The sequence below is a fragment of the Periplaneta americana genome, chromosome 16, assembly GCF_040183065.1.
Source record: "Periplaneta americana isolate PAMFEO1 chromosome 16, P.americana_PAMFEO1_priV1, whole genome shotgun sequence".
NCBI classification, from domain to species: domain Eukaryota; kingdom Metazoa; phylum Arthropoda; class Insecta; order Blattodea; family Blattidae; genus Periplaneta; species Periplaneta americana.
Genome location: NC_091132.1, coordinates 60,502,996 through 60,525,421, shown reverse-complemented (window position 1 = coordinate 60,525,421; position 22,426 = coordinate 60,502,996). Strand labels below are relative to the sequence as shown.

At 36.2% G+C, this 22,426-nt stretch overlaps 1 protein-coding gene across 5 annotated transcripts in view; it reads right to left on the bottom strand.

The window, feature by feature from the left end:
- Positions 1–22,426, bottom strand: part of LOC138716359 (cyclin-dependent kinase-like 2) — a 142,781-nt gene that overhangs the window by 35,725 nt on the left and 84,630 nt on the right. For 4 of the 5 annotated variants that reach the window (XM_069849360.1, XM_069849362.1, XM_069849364.1 and 1 more), the window contains exons 2-4: positions 4,275–4,494; positions 1,882–2,076; positions 925–1,103 (exon numbers count right to left, since the gene is read on the bottom strand). In XM_069849360.1, coding sequence (XP_069705461.1) covers positions 925–1,103; positions 1,882–2,076; positions 4,275–4,442 — 542 coding nt within the window. In that variant the 5' untranslated portion in view covers positions 4,443–4,494. Of the gene's footprint in view, positions 1–924; positions 1,104–1,881; positions 2,077–4,274; positions 4,495–13,311; positions 13,427–22,426 lie in introns of those variants that run through there. The other variant, XM_069849361.1, reaches the window with a different exon arrangement.

Sequence of the window (22,426 nt, the reverse complement as noted above, 5' to 3'; positions counted from 1 at the left end):
AATCTACATACTTCGACTTCAACAAACAAAATTTGATAACACAATCTCAAGGGAAAAAATGGAACTCTCTGCATCAAAATCCACAGTTAATTCCCGATTTACCACGAAAATCGTCTGTAGCTGCATTTAGATTGGCAACAGGCCACGATTGTTTGGCCAAACACCTGCATAGAATTGGAATATATCAGTCCCCTAACTGTCCATTATGCAACTCAAACCAAGAAATGGATTCGGAACACCTCAAAATCTATGCTTCAGTGGCTGGCCATGATAATATCTTTGAAAAATATTGGAGTGCAAGAGGTCAAATGACTTTATTGTCAAACACCTGGCATTAGAAAACAACAGCATATTTGCGTCACTGGTGTGTCGGAATTTCATTCTAAAGAAGTTTTTTTACATGCCAGTAAATCTACTGACATGAGTCTGTCGCATTTAAACACACTTAAATACCATCGACCTGAGCCGGGATCAAACCCACAACCTCGAGCATAGAAGGCCAGCGCTATACCGACTACGCTACCCAGGCCGACACTTATTAATATCTCAATCTCCATAAAAGTTTTATCAATGTATATTTCAATTTTAAATTTGTTAATGTACCTCGAGCTCCTTTAAAATGTATGACAAGTTCCAACATTCTCACACCTTTTCATTTTAAAACAAACTAGGTTAATTCGTTTTAGAAAAAAAATTAAGTGAAACAAAGAAATCTCTCCTCTAATTAATTGTGTTGAATCTCCTATACAATATTACTAGTAAGTAAAAGAGAGACCATAAAGAAAAGTTTTAGATTCCCCATTCTGAATTTCATGATTTTCCTTTCAAGGATATTAAATCTACCTAACATTTTCTTCCAAATCTTAAATAAATTGATTCATTTTTATAACTGAGCTATTTTCAGTACAATAAAGTTCATTTCACCTTCCATATTTTGTGTCTCCAACAAGCAATTCCGGTGCTCTGTACCACCTTGTAGCCACGTAATCTGTGTATGTTTCTCCAGGATGTGCAAGTAGTCGAGCAAAACCGAAGTCACACAACTTGATGACACCCAACTGAGAAACCAGAACATTCTCTGGTTTTACGTCTCTGTGCACAATCTGAAAAGAAAAAAAAATGAATTGCATAATTAGTTTCTGTAAGCAGAATTTAAGGAAGGCTAATCAAGACAATCGGTCATAATAAACCATAACATTTAACACTTCAATAGGAACTTAGTATCATAAACCCGACTCTGACACAATGTCTTAAGTGTCTATGGTGTAAAATATAGTTATAAGCTTATAAGTAAATGGAGAATTAATAATGCCAATTCGAAACATTAACTTTTGTTTTACCTATTGTAAAATAATTGCCATAATTATGGATTGTGGCTTATGCAATTGTGAAGTTTTAAGAAACAAAGTAAGAGCATTCTATTAAGTCTCAAGTGATACTCATATCTGTGTGTATGCATGTCTTTCAGTTTGTGTATACAAAACATTTTTTGTTCTATTTCTTACTTCTAATAATAATAATGATAATAATAATAATAATAATAATAATAAATGATGATGATGATGATGATAATACTAATAACAATGATAATGATAATACTAATAATAATGATAATAACTGTAATAATAATAATCATGATATTAATAATAATAATAATAATAATAATAATAATAATGATAATGATAATGATAATGATAATAATAATGATAATGATAATAATAATGATAATGATAATAATAATGATAATAATAATAATAATAATAATAATGATAATGATAATAATAATAATAATAATAATAATTATAATAATTATAATAATAATAATAATAATAATATCAAGCATGAAGCAATTATTACTATGCTTCAAATGGAAATACTTACATTATTGTTGTGACAAAATTCAATACCCCTGAGGACCTGGAAAATGTACTGACGTGACAACTCATCACCCAATCCACTTGTGTTATTCTCAAGTTCATCCAGAATTGTGTGATCCATGAACTCAAAGACGAGGTAAAAACGACGTTTCCGTCGAAAAACTTCGATCATGTTTACCAAGTTCTCATGCCTCAATTTCTGAAAAGATAAACGCCAAACATTAAAATTTAACTCTACATGTCAATTTATAAAATCTACCTAATGGAGAATAAACTCCAGGAAAAAATTAAAACAGGCCAAGGGCAAATTTAAATACCCAAACGTATGTCCTTATTTTCGCGGACATGTCCCCATTTTCAAGGTTTAAATTATTGTCCCGAGGCTTTTTCAAAATAAACGATAATGTTCGGAAATTAAACCTTTGAATTTAACTTTTAAAATTGCTTGGCTTTCAAACAACGGAAGCAAATATTCTCGATATATCTTCCATCTTCGTGTTAATTACGAATGACACACTGCACTTTTTGAAGATTTGAAGTGGAGAGTCCATTTCCCTTCCATTTTCTTATTCTTATTGCTTTACTGGTCGGTTTACACGTGACTCACACGAAGTTCTGTTTGTCCTATTTCTATTACCTCAATTTTCCTACGTAATTGGTTCACACGAACTTTCAGGAGAGGACTGCGAGTTCTTTACCACTCTCGTCAAGCATTTTGCCTTTTCTTAAGGTATACATCGACTCTAGTAGTGTCAGATTTCCTCAAAATTTTGGTAAATAATGTTTTAGCCTTGTCTGGAAGTTTATTTCTTCTAGTTTTCAAAAACATATAACTTGTACACATTATCTCAATAATTTCATAATTTCATTATCCTTCCAATGGACAAAACATAAGACTTCCGATTGGGGAAAAGACTTCACTGAGGTATTGTACCAAAGTAAAGCTTAAACATGTGGCTATGTTGTAAACTAAAATTATTATTTTCAATCGAATATAATTATTTTATCCCAAACATATACAAGTATACGTATATATTATTTTTTTCCAGAATGCTTATGTAATAAGGAATATCTTTTGAATGGTTCAAGATAAATAATTTTAGTATGAAACATTTTCCATATGCAAGGGATCATTTTGGCGAAAGAAATTTTATCCTAGATCAATTTCTAATGAAATTGGGTTGGTCCAAAATTTTATTAAAATAAAAATTCTTTGGGCCCCCAAATTCGATTTTCAAGTTTGCATTATATAAATTGTTTAGTCATTAAGGAAGAACTGTGGATTTTTATTCAACGAGTCGATGTATACTTTAATTTAAATGCAGTACTAGTCTAAGGGGACAAATCGCCCTGTTGTGGGATCGGTGAAAGGGCTAAATATAGTGAAATAGCCTACAACTTCCATCATTTTAATTGTAGCTTATAGCATTTCATTCATATTCGCTCAAAATTCCTCACATTTTAAAGAAAATCACATCAACAAAGAAATATTCAAGGGCTGTATAAATAAAGTTACCCTCTATTGAAAATGAGTGACAAGGTTGATTGAACAGTGAAGTTCATTCTTGTAGTTTTTATGTAAGTAGTGCCTTCCGTATTTCCACGAATACCTCGCGCACTTTTTTTCCGAAATATACAAGTAGAAAATACGGGTGTTCGTCTTATTCGAAATGAAGTTGGCAACAATGCCAGACTTTCCTCTCGCACAATTTCTAAGGTTGTACAAGAGGACTATAATAGGAGCCCTCTTAGATGGTAGCACAAGCCATTATCTTTTCGCTGGGTATTTCAATTATTAACACTGTCAAATGGCGTTTGGATTAGCAGAATACGTGTCAGAATCTGATAAGTATCAAGTTTGTGCGTCTTATATTTTAAATTCTGAAAATGAGCGATCCTTTACTTGCAGCGAAAAACTTGAAATTATCAAAGATGCAGAGGAACATGGAAATCGTGCTAAAGTCTTTAAATTTGATGTAAGTGAAACTTGCATCAGAGACTAAGAATTCTATTCCAGGATAAAATTTATTATTAACTGGACTGTATTTTGTGTTTAATTGTTTTTAATTTGTTGAAAGTTTTATTTTTGTATTTTTTTTTTCAAAAAGTGGGGTGCGCTGTTTATTCGAGGGCACGGAGTATTCGATAAAATACGGTATTTCTACGAATATATGCATAGACCTACTCAGATTATTATAATTTAGGAATTTAAGTAACATAAGTCAAAACACGTAACATATTAAACATTTGACTTCATTTTAATTGTTTCAAATTGAACGATTTTGCCTCATTTTTTTTAAATATATGGTAACTCTATTAAGAATTATCTTAATCACCAGATGGAAGAGTTCACGTGACCTACTGAGTGTAGAATAATATTAACATGCTGTAAATTACCTTGAGCATACGGATCTCTCGGAGGGCCATCTTGCGGACAGTCTGATCTTCTTCTGTCTCTATGAATTTCTTTATGGCCACAAGCTGGCCAGACTCTCGGTGCTTGCATTTCATTACGAGGCCGTAGGAGCCCTCCCCAACCACGGAAATGTGCTCATACTTCTCCATAATCCACTCTCATTGCCTCCAGAATGCAAGACCACTTCTCACTTCTGCAACACTGTAAATGAGTCCCTTGAGTAGGTTATTTTACGACGCTTTATCAACATCTTAGGTTATTTAGCGTCTGAATGAGATGAAGGTGATAATGCCGGTGAAATGAGTCAGGGGTCCAGCACCGAAAGTTACCCAGCATTTGCTCATAATGGGTTGAGGGAAAACCCCGGAAAAAAACCTCAACCAGGTAAGTTGCCCCGACCGGGAATCGAACTCAGGCCACCTGGTTTCGCGGCCAGACACGCTAACCGTTACTCCACAGGTGTGGACAATGAGTCCCTTGAATCAAACTGCAGTTTATCATAAAATCTGATTTTTCAGTAAAGACGAAAAACTAATTCCATCTTGTTGGAAAGTTATTGGAAGAAATACACCCAATTTGAAGTGTAAGCTTCAAAAGCGTACTTAAAGTGGAAAAACTCCTACTTCTTTGATGTACTGAAAAATTTTAAGCGATTTTTGTTCACTTTGCACCAAATTGTGGATAAAGTGCAGTTTGATCTAAACAAAGTGGCTAAAGTTGTTTGATTCCAATATGTAATTTTATTATTATTTTAGGTGGTACGTGCCAGGAGAGTGTACCACTGCATTAAATACGAGAAAAAGATGTAATAATTTATTATAAAAATCAGATCTTTTTTTCAAAATCAATTCTTTAGAAATTTTACATAAAAATATTATCAAAATGCATTGCACTTCAACACATTAATACATTTTTAAATACATATTAATTACTTTAGAAAAAACACATATCCAATATAGCATCTTGGAATTGAATGACTGAATGGAGTAAGGGCCAACCCCACTTACAGTAAATTTTCAAATGTTTGACATTACTATTTATCTTTATAAATATAGGTACTAATCTCTCTTTATAAATATGTAAGTCATATAGTTTTTCTGTGTATTGTATTGCAATACAAATTCCCCATCATTTGAAGTAACAATTAAGTACACTGTAACAGTTGAACAACACTACAGTATAATATTATCACTGCAGTAGAGGCCATTCGTTATGTCGTGAAACCATATGCATGCCGTAGCTTGGAGATAAATGAGCTAATTAGCTGCAAGTGGAAGCATAGTGAGAGAAGAAAGCTTCCTAATTAGTTCAATTTCTTCCTCTCCTGACGAGCAGATAGTTTTCACGGGATAACGACTAGTCTAATCATACATTTTATATCACAATATACACAACTGATACTCTCCAGAAGCAACAAAACAACATGGCCGAAAATGAGAGGCTCTGATTGGTCGATCAAGGAGTCAAAGGGTGATTTTACTACTGAAGTTAAAGCAGATAAAGCGTAGTTCGCTTCAGTTTATCATATTCCTTGCTAAATTCTGCATTGAAAAAATATCTTAATCCCATTTTTCATAATTTTGAAGAAAGTGCAGTTTGGTTCTAGACGACTCAAATACAAAAATTGCTGTTTACCATATCTGTGTAAGTGTTTATTTTCATCTACTTTATAACATTTTTATTTAAAGAAGTGTAGAGGTCTTTGCAGCGCATCATTAGCTGAAAGACTAAAGAGTTGGTTTTCCACACTGGTAACCTGGTTTCGAATCCTGGCGAGTTCAAGTGGAATTTCTGGTGGACAAAGACAGTAGTTGGTGGCATGTTTTCGCGAGATATTTCCGTTTCCCCTACTAGAATTCTAACATTGCTCCATTCTTCATCTTCATCATCATCATCATCATCATCATCATCATCATCATCATCATCATCATCATCATAATGCTGTTTAAACTCAAGATCTATTGTTATAACTATAATATCTGTATTTGATTGAATATCTTTAATTTTTATGGGTGCTATTCATAGACATTTCGCTAGCCCGCGCTACGAGTGTGCTAAACTAGCCCCGGCTATCGATTGGTTACTTGTACAGGATTCATATCATATCATATCGCTAACACTGGTTTATGAATACGAGAAACGCTAGTTCGCTGATCATCCACCGGAAGCCCGCGCTAAGAATGTCTATGAATACGGCCCTATAAGTTTTATTTTTAATACTTTCTTAGTTATCGATATTCTATATAGTGATGATTTATACATACATACATACATACATACATACATACATACATACATACATACATACATACATACATACATACATACATACATACATACATACATAGTGTTCTGCTCAAGGGCAGGTCTTTCACTGAAAACTCAGCATTCTCCAATCTTTTCTAGTTTCTACTTTCCTCTTAGTCTCCGAATATAATCTATAAAAAAATATGTTATGGTTTATTTAACGACGCTCGCAACTGCAGAAGTTACGTCAACGTTGCTGGTGTGCCGAAATTTTGTCCCGCAGGAGTTCTTTTACATGCCAGTAAATCTACTGACATGAGCCTGTCCCATTTAAACACACTTAAATACCATTGACCTGGGCCGAGATCGAACCCGCAACCTTGAGCACAGAAAGCCAGTGCTATACGAACTACGCTACCGAGGCAGACAATATATAATAAATAGCCGAATGATGAATGAAATATTAATAGCCTAGTTTTATTTTTTTACTTCGTATATTTTGTTACTTATGTCAATATTTTTAACCGATGCTTTGTAAACTGCCTTCTATTGTGCACCGAGGGCAACCCTGCAGCGCAAAAAAGATGTCACTCCAGAGGAGGACGCTCAGGTGAATGTTACAAGTTAAGTACCCGGCATTGGATGAAAAAAATCTACAGGTGCCGCATATCTTTACGTAGAACTACGTGTGGGGACGATCGCCTGTTGACAGGTGCATAGCTTTACTATGCTGCATTTCCTATGCTGCATATTTTCAAGAAGATCACCTGTTGACAGGTGCTGATTTTTCCTATGCCGCATATATTTACATACAACTACGTATAGATGCAATCACCTGTCGACAGATATATACTTTTCTATGTTGCATGACAACGTGTGGGTGCTCACCTGTAGTAAGTGCATACTTTCCTTTGCCGCATATCTTTACGTTACCTCTCGATAGGTGCATAGCTTTCTTACGCCGATTATTTTTACGTAGAATACGTATGGGTGCGATCACCTGTCGACAGACGCCTAATTTTCCTATGCTACATATTTTTAAGTAGAACTACGTACGGGTGCAATCACTTGTCGACAGGTGCATAGCTTTATTATGCTGCATATCTTTACGTAGAACTACGCGTGGATCCGATCACCTGTCGATAGGTGCATAACTTTCCTATACTGCATATCTTTAAGTAGAATTACATGTGGGTGCAATCACCTGTCGACAGGTATACAGCTTTGCTATACTGCATATCTTTGCGTAGAACTATGTGTGGACGCAATGCAATCACTTGTCGACAGGTGCAATAGAACAAATAAAAAATGAATGAAAATTGTACCATCTACCTACTTATGAACAGAGTATAGCATTGATGTTTTAAGTTTTTCACAATGTTCTATATGGTACAAAGTTTTCAGGTCTTTGTACCGTGTCATTATGTACGAATCGGAGCTACATATCGAATTCATTATCATGGATGGCAAAGAGTGGGGGAAACTATATAAAAATCCTGTTACTCAGATAGGCAATTTTTGACAACGCACAGCCAACTGTATTATTCAAGTCTGTTTTGTAATTTCAGATATTCGTTTGTTACATCTATTTAATACTGTTATTGGAAGTACGTTACTATCCGAATAAGGATTCTTTATCTGTGTGTAAAAAGACAATAATTACATTTGGAATGTAGCGAATGCACAAAAAAAGGGTCTCCCTATTTTGTATTTAGGATACCTTCATGACCAAATGAAAAATACTCGTATAAGTAGCCTACCAATACTTTATTTGTTTACTATACCAAGATAGACCAATTCCAGTATGTCAGCTTCACTTTTTAGTATCTCATAAAATAACGGATACATGATACTATCATAAATAATACAAACTCTCTCCTTCAACCAACATCCATTAGAGACTGCAGATGAAAGAAACCCTCTAATGTCTTCCCCGGAGAATGTCTTTCTACAGACCATTGCCAGATAACAGGGCAATAAGGACAGCTAAACTGTTTCGTACAAAAACCAGATGACTGTGTCAAAGTGTCGTAGATCTTTTTGGCACTTGTGAGAAAAGAAGTAGTTAGCAAGCGAATCTTTATGGTGGTGGTCTTCTGCAGGGATGGGATGGGTCAAGCAATGGGCTGCGATAGCCGGGGGAGGAGCTACAACACTAAACAAAACTATCCTCAGTTGCTTAGAAGAAATTGACCTGTAACAGGAGATGAACAAGAGAGATCGTTCTCAATTTATACAATTTTATGAAGAAATGAGCAGAGTAGTCGGCGGCCGGGTAGCTCAGTTGGTAGAGCAGCTGGCTACGGACTGGAAGGTCCGGGGTTCGATCCCAGGTGGTGACAGGATTTTTTCTCGTTGCCAAACTTTCAGAACGGCCCCGAGGTTCACTCAGCCTCCTATCAAATTGAGTACCGGGTCTTTCCCGGGGGTAAAAGGCGGTCAGAGCGTGGTGCCGACCACACCACCTGATTCTAGTGCCGAGGTCATGGAAAGCATGGGGCTCTACCTCCATGCCCCCCAAGTGCCTTCATGGCATGTTACGGGGATACCTTTACCTTTATGAGCAGAGTAGTCAAAAATAAGATACAGATAGTAGCAGAGGGAAACGTCTCTCTAACAAAGGTGAAGAGGATTTTGCCTGAACAGAAATAACATGGGGATGAAGGAGCATCAAAGAGTGCATCAGGAAAACAAAGGTTTTTTTTTTTTTTACAATAAAGCTTTAAAATGTGGAACAAGTCAAAATTTTTACAAATGGCAAAAGACCGCTGCTAATATTGATGACTTTGAGAAATGCGTGTTATAAAAACGATTCACGATTTTTATCTTTTGCACAACATTTCTCCTACAATTTCGAAGTTATTATCCATTCTACATGAAATCACCCATCATTAATTTGGGGAGCACTAGTTTAAGGAGTATTTTAAGAGAATTAGAGTTCAAGTGTAAAAAGACGGGGAAAATAGAAGTGTACTAATCGAGAGGCAAAGAATATCATCTCTATCAGTCAAAGTTTAGAGAGAAAGGCCGATCCATCGTCTACGGGAACTATATACATAGAAGTCACAATGATAGGAGGATAGGATGGAGATCATAATAATAACAAATTATAATGGAAGCAGTAGTTACAGTGTAGTGGAAAAAAGTTCCAACAATAACAATAAATGCACTATGAAGAGAAGTCATATGTCACTGCTGATAGTGATTCGTCCGTCAGATGGGAACGTTAAGCCTGGCGGCCCCCTTCGTGCTATTCGACAGGAGGATGCTACGTGCCGGCACCGGATTTCCCCTTCTCCCTTCCTCATCTTCATCATCCTCACTCATTCCCTACACTACACTTACACATACACTCACTCTAGTACACGACATAATTCTTCACAAGTAGGCTTAGGCCTACACATCATGCATAACGTAGCCCGCCGAAGTGGTGTGCAACTTCAAAATGGGTCACAGTCCTGCCATCTATGCGCAGTATGCGGAACCCCTAGTTGTGCATTATTTTTAAGGCAATTAGAGCCTTGATACGACGATAAACTCTAGTTTTAGGCGCAAAATACTCCCCAGAATTGCTAAATGTCATTATCTCATTTTTTAAATAAAATTTCCAGTTACCCCCTCTATGCTTAGTACAGCAGTATGCAGAGAATACAAATAAAATAGTACAGACTTTCTGTTAGAAATCGGATTCCGCCATTCCATTTGAGGCAGTTACCAGGCCCTAATCACATGGGAAATCAATCGAAAGGTCTCCTAAATATAAACTGCAATTCAGTTTTTGTCATTCAACCTTGCGGACATAAAATAGAATCCTCAATAAAAATATAAATAACCTCATAATGGATTCGACATCGTGAAGCAACCCATCATTAACGCAGTAAAAGGTCTCAGTGTTGTTCGCTGCGGTAAACATTTGACCGCAACCTGCATCTCGTGATATTCCTCCTCGCCTCATGGCGTGCTAGCTGCCGCGTGCAGAAGACATCTTATCGTGCTTCTCGCCCGTTTTCTTCTTTACTGTGCATAGTAATTACTCCGACACTGATATAGCTGCCCTTTGCTTCAATGACCGAGAAATCTATACACGCCACGATTATTCAAAATTCTCTGAGTTACTGTCTACTGTATCAATAACAAACAAACTTGCTCATATGTATATAGGCCTACGTACTGTAGGTGACTTAAGATAAGCGTTCACTACATCGTATCGCACTCCTCGTACGAATCGCACGCACCGGATATTTTAAGTGCAGTGCGTTCACTGTAACGGCTGTACCTCATCGTCTCATCGGATTCTGTAACAGCTGTTTAAAATATATGACGTACGATATTGACATTGCTGAAAACAGAAGAGTTTGAGGTTAGGTCTATTAATCATGAGTGTTAGTGAATAAGAATTTGTAATTGTTTCATGCTTCTTAATTGAAGAGGAAGAAACGAAAGAGATATTGGTTACATAATACTGTATATACGTAAGAAACGACTTGATTAGATACTGTAATAGGAATATCTTAAATTACATAATTCTTCGCAGTTTCCTACAAGCGAAATAAGTTTTCCGTCTGTCATTTTGGCGCGAAACTGAACATGGCACAACATAATAATAACAGTTGAGCAATTAAAATTGATTTATTAAAGAAGGCCATGATCTCACGCATCGGAAAAGTTGCTCATCCGAGAAACGTGAATGGATTTGCCGAGAGCCGATGCGTGCGATACGATGTAGTGAATGCGGTTACATAACAATTACAGCAAAGATTGTCTTTTTGCGATCCGTGCGATTCGTCCGATGAGTGCGATACGATGTAGAGAACGCTTACCTTTACAGTTCGCCTAAGATGAAGGTAAAACGAACTTCTATCTTGGGTCAAATTTAAACTCCATTAACTGACACAGATTATCAGGCAGTTCATCTCACTTGACGATATGTGTCAGAGGAAGAACAATAAATTGTTTGTACAGCCAGTGCCATCGTTTCTGGCGTGTGAAATAAATAATAGGAACGTTTAGAGCGAGTATCTTATCTTTGCCACAAAATGTGGGCGAGAAAACTGACAACTGTGATTGGCAGATTGGTGACGCCACATCTGTTTAGGAGGTGGTACCAGTCTCAGCCGAAGAGGCAACAGATGCCACTGACTGGACAGGTACTCAAGGACACACCCCAGAAACGAGAAGTGCGAGTGTCTTGCCTTTGACGCAGTGGGCAGATTGCTGACGTGACGTGTTGGGTGGTACTGTTCTCAGCTACACTGGCAACCAGTGCTCACTGACTGGCTTTTTACTCAAGGACACGCGCCAAAAACGCTGGCACTGGCTATATGCATGTGAAGTCTGATTAATGTACTGTAACATGTAGCTAGTCGGCGATGTATGCAATGGAGGGGAAAAGGAACTCGTGACCCTACCCCATTATCTCCTGGCTTAGTTGCGTCATAAGTGGTGCCATGTTGGTATCACTTGTGAGGTTCAGACCTGTCTTCGGACAATTGACTAAACAACAAACAGCAATACTAGGTGATCAATTTCAACAAGCCTCATTATTGCATATTGCCATAGGGCAAGTACCAAATAAAATATTAATATACAACTGCAAAGAAAGAAGGCGCGAGTAAAGAGATAGGATTATATATCTGATAAATGACCAGTTAAGGAAATAATCTATGACTCTCTCTAAGTTCTGTATCGTAAAACCGTTGAGGTTGAAATTTATTAACTGTCAGATTAATAGGTTAATTGCAGCTGGTTGACTGATTAAACATTTTAATAGATCGACAGCGAAATAAATCGTTCATCCCTTGCCGTGAAATGATCAGAGACATCAACGGTGCTATGCATAGACATTTCGCTAGCCCGCGCTACGAGCGTGCTAAACTAGCCCCGTCTATCGACTGGTTACTTGTACAGGATTCATATCATATCATATCGCTAGCACTGGTTTATGAATACGAAAAATGTTAGTTCGCTATCATCCATCGGAAGCCCGCACTGACAGTATCTATGAATATGGCCCCAAGAAACTACATAGCCCATAACACTGATTCCAGCAAAGCACTAATAACATTAATAAAGCGTAGCAGTTAATAATGAAAAATAAATATATATAGGCTGCAGAATGAGCGGTAAGTTATGTAATTAATTTCAAGGAGTTATTCTTTGAGATATTTCAAACAAAGAAGTTTAATACAATTTTTCTCGTTTTTGCTTCCTTTTCGAGATGAAAATTATTTTATACAAAATATCCACAGTGTGTTTTGGGAAAGCTATTGATTTAATTTTCAATATGATCAGTCAATTTAAGAGAACAGTGTATTATAACAATAAATGATTGAAGAAATTTTAGTTATTGTCTTTTAAATGTGTACAAATTTGATCCGAACAAATGTAACACTGTAAAATTCTTTTGCAGAACTTACGAGGTTCCACCAGTCTCCAACAACCACCCATAAATTACAAACTACCGCGCTTTTCAATTCCATTATTACAAATATTAGGCCTAAACAAATTAATTTCCTGCTTAAAATGTTCATTATAACTTAAGTATTATAAATTTAACCTAAGTTATAAGACTTCCCCGCCATGATATTCTTAACTCGCAAATATACAAATTTAATATATTCTTTCCTAATTTTAAAATTATAAGTATAGATAATGTCATTTCATTTTGGTCTGATGTAATGAATAAGGCTTTAAGTGTCTCAATACATTAATTAATACTGAAATTAACGAGTCACACAATAATATATTTTTCTCTCAGAACATAGTACTTACATTTTCAGAATTCTCACAAGATTTATTTCACTCGCAATTATACAATTCGAAGAATTTCGGTGCACTAGTATAACTGCAGTCGGAGATTTCAGCACAAACCTCCTAGAGACTTTGTTATCTGTTTGTATTATCCAGAATGACTGACAAATGAAACGCGTTACCTAGCCTAGTAACTACGGAGTTTCAATAACTGACTGTGTACAGAAACTATCATAACGCAAATTTCTGTGACGCAAATGTTTGGCCGTAGTGTTTCGCATGCTTGCTCTAGATCGGTGGTTGCGGCTTCAAGCCCGACAGGGGACGATGAAATCTGGAGGACTATAAAGAATTATTCCCACTTCGTTCTGTCTCATTTCGGCCCACGGAAGATTTGTACTTGATCTACTACAACTCGTCCGTCTTACACAAAGAAAATGGTTTTGCTATTCTCTCTGCATGTACTCAACTTGTTCACAGCGATTGAATATGGTGGATTACGTTACGAGCAAGATTAATCCAGTCTCTATCTTCATATCCCACCTTCCTCAAATCCACTTTAATATTATCTTCCCATCTACGTCTCGGCCTCCCCAAAAGTCTTTTTCCCTCCGGCCTCCCAACTAACACTCTATATGCATTTCTGGATTCGCCCATACGTGCTACATGCCCTGCCCATCTCAAACGTCTGGATTTAATGTTCCTAATTATGTCAGGTGAAGAATACAATGCGTGCAGTTCTGTGTTGTGTAACTTTCTCCACTCTCCATTCTCCTGTAACTTCATCCCTCTTAGCCCCAAATATTTTCCTAATCACCTTATTCTCAAACACCCTTAACCTGTTCCTCTCTCAACGTAAGAGTCCAAGTTTCACATGGTTGTGAAACCATATAGAACAACCGGTAATATAACTGTTTTATAAATTCTAGCTTTCAGATTTTGACACCTTGCGGCTACTCGTGCATAAGCGTTGATTGGGCAGACAGTGTAAGCAGCCATAGGATGTGATCCAGCAGGCAGTGCTTCATCCACATTAATTACTACCATCTACAGACTGAAACAATAACGAAATTGATGGTGCTGCCTTATAATAAACTTTAGGAATTTTATTTTACCAAAAGGAAGTGATGTTAGATGTTGAAACATCCGTAATATATTCTCCATTTGATCCTCGAACAGAAGCGTTTCACGTTAAAACGCAATTAATTTCATTAACATAAATATGTTAATTAAAAGCAGACACTGTCTTTTTTTTTTCAAGTTATTTTCCGTTCCTTATCTACTACATGTAGACCTATTTACAGTACTTGTGTTTCCTGAGAGTTCGAACATTTTTTCTTTGAATTACGGCAGTTGAAGATTTAATATCTAACTTGACAGGAATTCTCAGAGTTCTCCCGCTTTTCTTAGCATACGATATAGAGAGGAACTTTCCCCTCATTAACCTAAGACGAAGTAAGGCGTTTGAGGTGTACTGCGGCACACGCCATGAGGGGTGATTTCTTGCGTTCAACGCCCTCTTATCGCACCCCACATCTCTCTGCGCGAAGATAAGACTCTTTGGGGTTCCTATAACAATAAAAACAATGACGAACATGCAACCACGGCACGGACCTTTATCCGACCTGAAAGTAACTGCGCATTTTATCATACGTCCATACGCTCACCATAAAAGCATCAAAGGGTGGCTATGACCTCGTAGAATTGTATACATATATATCACTTCGATTTGCATTTTATGGCACTCTTACGTGATTACGGGATCAAAATTATGCAGATTCAAATATTGTTCATAGCGTTTGTTTTACTAAAAGATGTAGCCCTTGTAACCAGAACACTGACTCAGAGGTAGAAGTACAATTCAGTGGCGTAGCATAAAATTTTGAGGAGAGGAAGATAACTCGTAACACCAATAAAATATGATTTCACAGTTTACACATATCTCTAACAAACAGACACGTATACGTAGGGCCTATAACATTAGCTCACCCCTGTCGTGTTTAGAGAAATTACACATTAAAGGTCAATAGATACAGTATTAGTATAATTACGTAAGTATGCATCTTTCTTTTGGTTGTGTCCTTCATTGACAGCAAGGGAGTCGGTCGGTTGTTTTTTAAATCACATTTTTGTTCGTAAGTCAGTCTTGATAATGGAATTGTACTAGAAATTCAAGTAAATTAGTGTCAGGAACTGTTATTTCACTCATTATTTATTATATCAGCCACAATGCACACTAACACTTCAACTGAACACAACTAACGAAAGGGATAACTCGCAAACTAAATTATTTTCAATGTAAAAGCTAGCTTCTTGCGAGCCTTGCGACCAGGGCAGTTTAGTTAGAAAGGGATTGAAAATCTGAGGGGTGGGTTACACAGAAGAATGTATGAAAGAAACCAGTCTGCCGGTCTGAAGTTGCGCTCGGGAACGGGTTCGATCCCCGCTTGGGCTGATTACCTGGTTGGGTTTTTTCCGAGGTTTTCCCCAACCGTAAGGTAAATGCCAGGTAATCTATGGCGAATCCTCGGCCTCATGTCGCCAAATACCATCTCGCCATCACCAATCTCATCGACGCTAAATAACCTCGTAGTTGATACAGCGTCGTTAAATAACCAAGTAAAAAAATACATTCAAAGAGTTCCATTGGCTGTTTATCTTCTCTTAATTTTACCAGCTATTCTAATAATCATCTTAAACTTCCATTTTTTATTTTATCTAAGCTTATCATTTCTTCTGCATTCATTAGGTTATAAATTATCTCATTAGGCTACCTCATTTCTTACAATCCTAGTTTTTTTTCCTCTCATTTTTAATGCATTAATTTTATTTTGTATGTTTTGATAGTTCAGATTTCGCATCCTTATCGAATGACTAATTCTGTCGTATAAATATTCCTATCTTTTCATTCGCCTAGATACATGGTTATAGTAGAAAATTGAGTTTAAACAGCATATAGACCTAACCTTCCTTCCTTTTTGTAATGTAATAGTAACTCAGAAATAAATTTAAAAAAAATAATTCTGTATAATAAAATTGTAATATATGTCTTTGAAATGACTTATGTGTCTGTATCACATAATAGTATCATTTTCTATAGACCTATGATTATGTTGATACTTTTAATGACTTCTTATTGTCTATTATTTAACACTGTATCAATTGCGCAGTTATTTTGTGTCGGTGGAATTTGTAGTAGCGAAATGTTTCAGATGTGTCATGGGATTACCTGCCATTTGACTTAGAAAAATCTCGCCAACCAAGTAATCAGCCGAAGTGGGATTCGAACCCACGGCAGTATCGGAGAATATGTCACACTCGGTACCTCCAGACGACGTTGATGGCTAAAAAGATATTGATAACAATAGTAATTTATCTTCGTTAAAGAATTTATGATGATGGAAGTGGCGTGGTGGTGATGCGTTTGCAACGTTACTCTCGCTGCTATTAAGAGAAGGGGTTGCTAAATTTTAAGTTAAAAGTAACGTTGACTACTTTAGTGTTAGTCAATGACTCTTACCACCCACCATGAAACCCTAGAGTGGCGTGCATACTGTCAATGTACTACAACCCCGGCTCATCCAAGAACCCTCTGAGTTTTTTATGCCACTATAAAACATGGGTGAATAATCTGACCTTGGTCGCAGGGATCATAAAGTGAGGTGGCGGTCAGGTCTGTTTCTTTAATGTCGCGTCCTACACTTCAAATCCATCTCTAGGCCACAGTCATCCTTGCCTTCAGTGTTCTACAGAGAAAAGCAATGTACGAGACACTTACAGAAGGGTTCGTTTTCAACTTTCCATTATACAGGGAATAAAGGGTAGAAGTGCCATTATTTTAACTGGTGATTATATCGTCGTTGTTCCTGCAATAACTCCTATGTGCAAAATATACAATTTTTCAGTAGGAGGAAAAAACACATTTATTATCCAATGGCAGCCGTACATAGGGGATTGTGAATAACAGTGGCGTAGCATGAAATTTTGAGCAGGGGAAGCTAACTCAAGTTGTCTTTCATGCAATATGAGAAAATGTAATACAAAAATACAGTCTTAAAATAAATAGTAGTCAATGTCAAGTCAGCAGTCGAAGATTGGTTGGAACATCGTAAGTAACACCAATAAGGCATGACCTCAAATGATACGTAGTAAAATATGATTTCACGGTTTACACATATCTCTTAACAAATAGACACGTATACGTATAACATTAGCTCACCCCCTGTCATACTTAGAGAAATCACAATATTAGTATCATTACGTAAGTATGCATCTGTCTTTTGGTTGTGTCCTTCATTGACAGCAAGGGAGTCGGTCATTTGTTTTTTTAATCACACATTTGTTCGTAAGTCAGTCTTGATAATACAACTGTCCTAAAAAATTCAAGTAAATTAGTGTCAGGAACTGTTATTTCGCTCATTATTTATTATATCAGCCACAATGCACACTAACACTTCAACTGAACACAACTGACGAATAGGGATAACTCGGAAACTACTTATTTTAAATGTTAAAGCTAGCTTCTTTTCGAGCCTTGCGACTAGGGTAGTTTAAAAGGGATGGAAAATCTGCGGGGTGGATTACACAGAAGAAACCGGTCTGCTTGGAAGCTGGTGTGTACAGGCTTCTTGTTTACTGCTGCATCACAAATAATCCTGAGCTGCCGCATCACAATATTTAACGCGTAAATATAAATTCTATTAAAATTAATAAATATTTTTTCCATAAACTGCAGGTTTATTATGAAATTATTATTAACTGGGGAAGCTAAGCTTTTTAGCTTACATTGACGCTACGCCACTGGTGAATAATTCTTACATTTTCGAAAGAAAGATAAGCAGGGACATCATTTTATTTTTACTTCAATTTTTATTGTATCTGAATTTTTTAATGTACTTCACTCCCACCCCCTCTACTAGTAAACTTCCAACCGTTCTCCACACAGAACCAAGGCCGGGTATGCGGTCATAGTAAGCAGTACTGAGTTAGTGAGTATAAGAGCTTTCAATATTGAATCATATTTTCGCACAAGTACTGTCGTCCGTTTGCCTACGTTGCATCCCGGTTTCCCCCACTCGCTTCTGTTCGCCCCTCTGTAAAGGCTAGTGGCTGGGCTGTCTTAGCTCTTTTCTGAAAACATTAATTTCTGTTAAGAATTGGGCGTCTACGTAATATTATACAACTGTTTAAAATAACTTAACTAAAAGGGGCCTCGTTAAGTAATTAACTGTCACGTGAGTTCCCCCCTTTCTATGACCCTGCTAAAAACCACTTGGAAGGACAGTAGATAACATGTCTGAATAATTTTATCTTTTCGGATCGGGCAGAAATGAAGATTGAATTTACAGTACGTAAGGTACTCTTTTATAGAGTAGGTACAGAATTATTTCAACATAAGTTACTAGTACGAAGCCGAAACTGATAATTGGAATTAGGTACAATAGTATATAGTGTGATAATATGCACAAAAGAACTGAAGCTTGTAACGAAATAAACGGCCAGCAATTTCAAAAGTGTGTTTAATTATTCATATTATGATTATTTTTCAATTTAACTTCATTCTTTATATTATACGCCAATGTGCTGTAGATAGAATAATATACACTGTATATGAATACGTCCGAATGGATAGCTCAATTCGTGAGTAAAAACACTTATTGTTAATACTGTACTATATTTTGATTAAAGAAAAACCTAATAAAAATTAACAAACTGAAAATCCCGATATTTCCTAGTTTACGTAAATGGATGAACTACTTTTCTTCCCTCCTATACCTAGTAAAGTGATTTGTTTGTATTTTACGCCAGTATCATCGAACTCCAGTCGTGGAATGGGGTAGCAAACGTCGATTCCGGTTCTCAATCTTTTTATTCCAAAGGTATAGCCAGGTTAATATTAGAAATGTTAGTAAAAATAAAATGATGTCCCTGTATAATTACATACAGGAGATTTATGCATAGAGATATACTGTCCACTCTCAGTTAAATTCAGACATTTTATGAAGACATCATCGACTGGTTTGCTGCTTTAAAAGATAGGAGAATTGACTTTGTATGCAAGGTATTGGTTGAGTCCTGAAATAAATTAATTTTCCTGTTTGCATGTGTTTTAGAACTAATAAAATTGTACGTAGTTTACGAATAGTAAACCTACTCATTATATTGGTAAACTGTTCATGCATTTGTGTATTTGAACAGCACTTCACCTATTTTTTATGGCGAGCCGCTAATGTAACATTGCCGGCAGAGGAGACGAGAGAAGTATAATTGCTATTCGACCAATGGCAGAAGTCTCATTCTATGTTTGTCTTGACGTTGGGCAGTCTGAAGCGTTCTACCCTGCCCAACTTCATGACAAGCGTGGAATAAAACTTCTGCCATTGGTTGAATAGCAATTATACTTCTCTCCTTCCCTGCCAGCAAGTTTACATTTCCTGTCAGACATTATGGAACGAAGTACAGGAGTTTCAGTCCTTGTGAACGTGAAATAATAGTTCCAAATCTTCGCATTGGTGAAAACGAAATGAGAAAAAGTAAAATCTCAATCCTAGAATGATAATTGTGGACTGGAAAAGGAAAACGGTATATGTGCCAAGATGACAATGTGTGGGAAAACACAAAAAACTGTATACTTGCAATTATTATTTAATTTTTTCAACATAAATTGTCTCAACATCCAATTAAATTCCCTGCAAACATATTGAGCTGTGAAACAACCCATTACTGACAATAAGAAAAACAAACTAAGAAAAACAAACTGTTTCTCATGCTTATAAATCAAATTGTTAGTGTTCTACCTTTTAATATTCACAAATCACTCGACTGTTTGTGCCGATTTCAAGGAAATTAAACATGGCACATATCGTTTGTACGCTGATATAACCCCGGCAGTTGCGAGCGACGTTAAATAAAACATAATCTTTTAAATCTATCAGATACGAAAAGCTAATACGTTTCAATAGGTAAGTGTAAAATAAACTTCTGATACATACACATAGCAAGGTTTTGATAAATTACATATATGGGTTTCTCTCTACCACCGAAATATTTTTCTGAGCGTGCATAATAAACAAAGTCTTGAGTTACTGATTTGCGTGTAAAGCGCATTGCGACTTCAAGTTTCTTACATGGACTTTCTGTATAAAATGTGTGAATGTCAAGGTCAAAAGTTAATGTGTAAAAATTTCCACGTCGCTAGGAGCAAATTATACCGATATTTCTTATCGTGTCGTTAGCACGCAAGGGGTTAAACAAATGGCATCAGCTCGCATTACCGAATACTTAAGGTAATTAAGAGCATGCATCTCAAACAAACCTTTAAATGTGTTGGTTTCATAGTCCCTCTTGAAGTAAATCGATATTCATGTTCTTAAACGTCTTGCTTCTTTAATATGGACATATCTACAAACGAAACCATGGGGAAAAACCTGTAAAAACCAAGTTATAGATAGATAACAAACTCGTTATAATTTATATAAGATTGTATAAAATGAACAAGAATTAAAAAAATAGTGTATGGAAATATTTTAAAAAGGAATGAATAACTTAATAGTTTTTCTTCACCTGAAACTTGTTCCTCCGGTTCTGTATGGTCGTGAAACTTGGACCCTCATTCTGAGGAACAGAGATTAAGGGTGTTTGAGCATAAGATTCTTAGGAAAATATTTGGGCCTAAGAGGGATGAAGTAACAGGAGAATGAAGAAAGTTACACAACGCAGAACTACAAGCATTGTATTCTTCACCTGACATAATTAGGAACATTAAATCCAGACGTTTGAGATGAGCAGGGCATGTAGCACGTATGGGCGAATCCAGAAATGCATAAAGAGTGTTAGTTGAGAGATCGGAGGGAAAAAGACCTTTGGAGAGGCCGAGACGTAGATGGGAAGATAATATTAAAAATAGATTTGAGGGAGATGGGATATGATGATAGAGTGTGGAGTAATCTTGCACAGGATAGGGATCGATGGCGGGCTTATGTGATGGCGGCAATAAACCTGCGGGTTCCTTAAAAGTCATTTGTAAGTAAGTAAATAAGAAACTAGTTCCTTTCTCAGGCCGTAATAACCCACATTTGGTCTAATCTGATGCAATGATGAATTTTATTATTCAGAATGTAACCAGGGCCCTGTTTCATAAACTGACAAGTCCTACAATCATGACAATTCTACAAATATGTCAGAATATTGTGGCATTTGCTTCTGACAATTTTGACAAATACAATTTGTGAATTGTCAACAGCGTTTCTTAAACATGCCAATGACAGATAAAATATGTGTAAACATGTAACATCGCTAACAAATTTCTTCTTATTTTTTCATATTTTTATGAAAGTAATAGATATGAGACGAGTTGATTGGATGAGCTGCAATGCACGTCATTATTGAATTTGTTAAAATTAAACCACCGTTAGAAATTCAATTATATAATTGTAATTAATACTAAATTTTACTAAGAAAGCAACGACATTCTTATGAACAAATGTAGCCTCATTTTCAAAGGAAGCGTCCATTTTTTTTATTAAGGATCCACCGATAATTCCATCTCAACTCTTGGCAAATTGACTGCTCGTATGAAGAGATATGGAATGATTTCGATAAGCTATATGCATCAGCAGTTAAGTGATACTGAGCTCCATTTTCCATCCGGTGTAAGAACATAATAATTATTTTGGATCAAGTGTTTTATTTATTTTTGTTTTGTGCAACATATCTCCTATTTTGCTCATATTTTCAGCTGGTATTTTGCTTATGCGAAATTTTTCCATGAATGCAAACTCATTGAAAATGTAATTTAGATTTATCCCTTCTTTAAAAACCTTTGTTCCGCGTGGTTCCCTGTAATCATTACTACTGCTGCTAATATTGAGCATGACTTACTTAAAATAAAGTATTTTTCTTAAAATCCACACCGATATTCAATAGCTTCAATTACAATATAGCCCAACTACTGCAACAATAAATACATTGTCAACTTCATATGATATACGAAACATGAGGTGTCAGAATTTGATGATAATTTTACAAATATGTAGAATTTGATGATAATTTTACAAATATGTAGAATTATCACAAATGAATTGACGCTTTTCTGTTGCATAAAATGAAATATGTCAGAAAAGTCTTGAAAAACTGT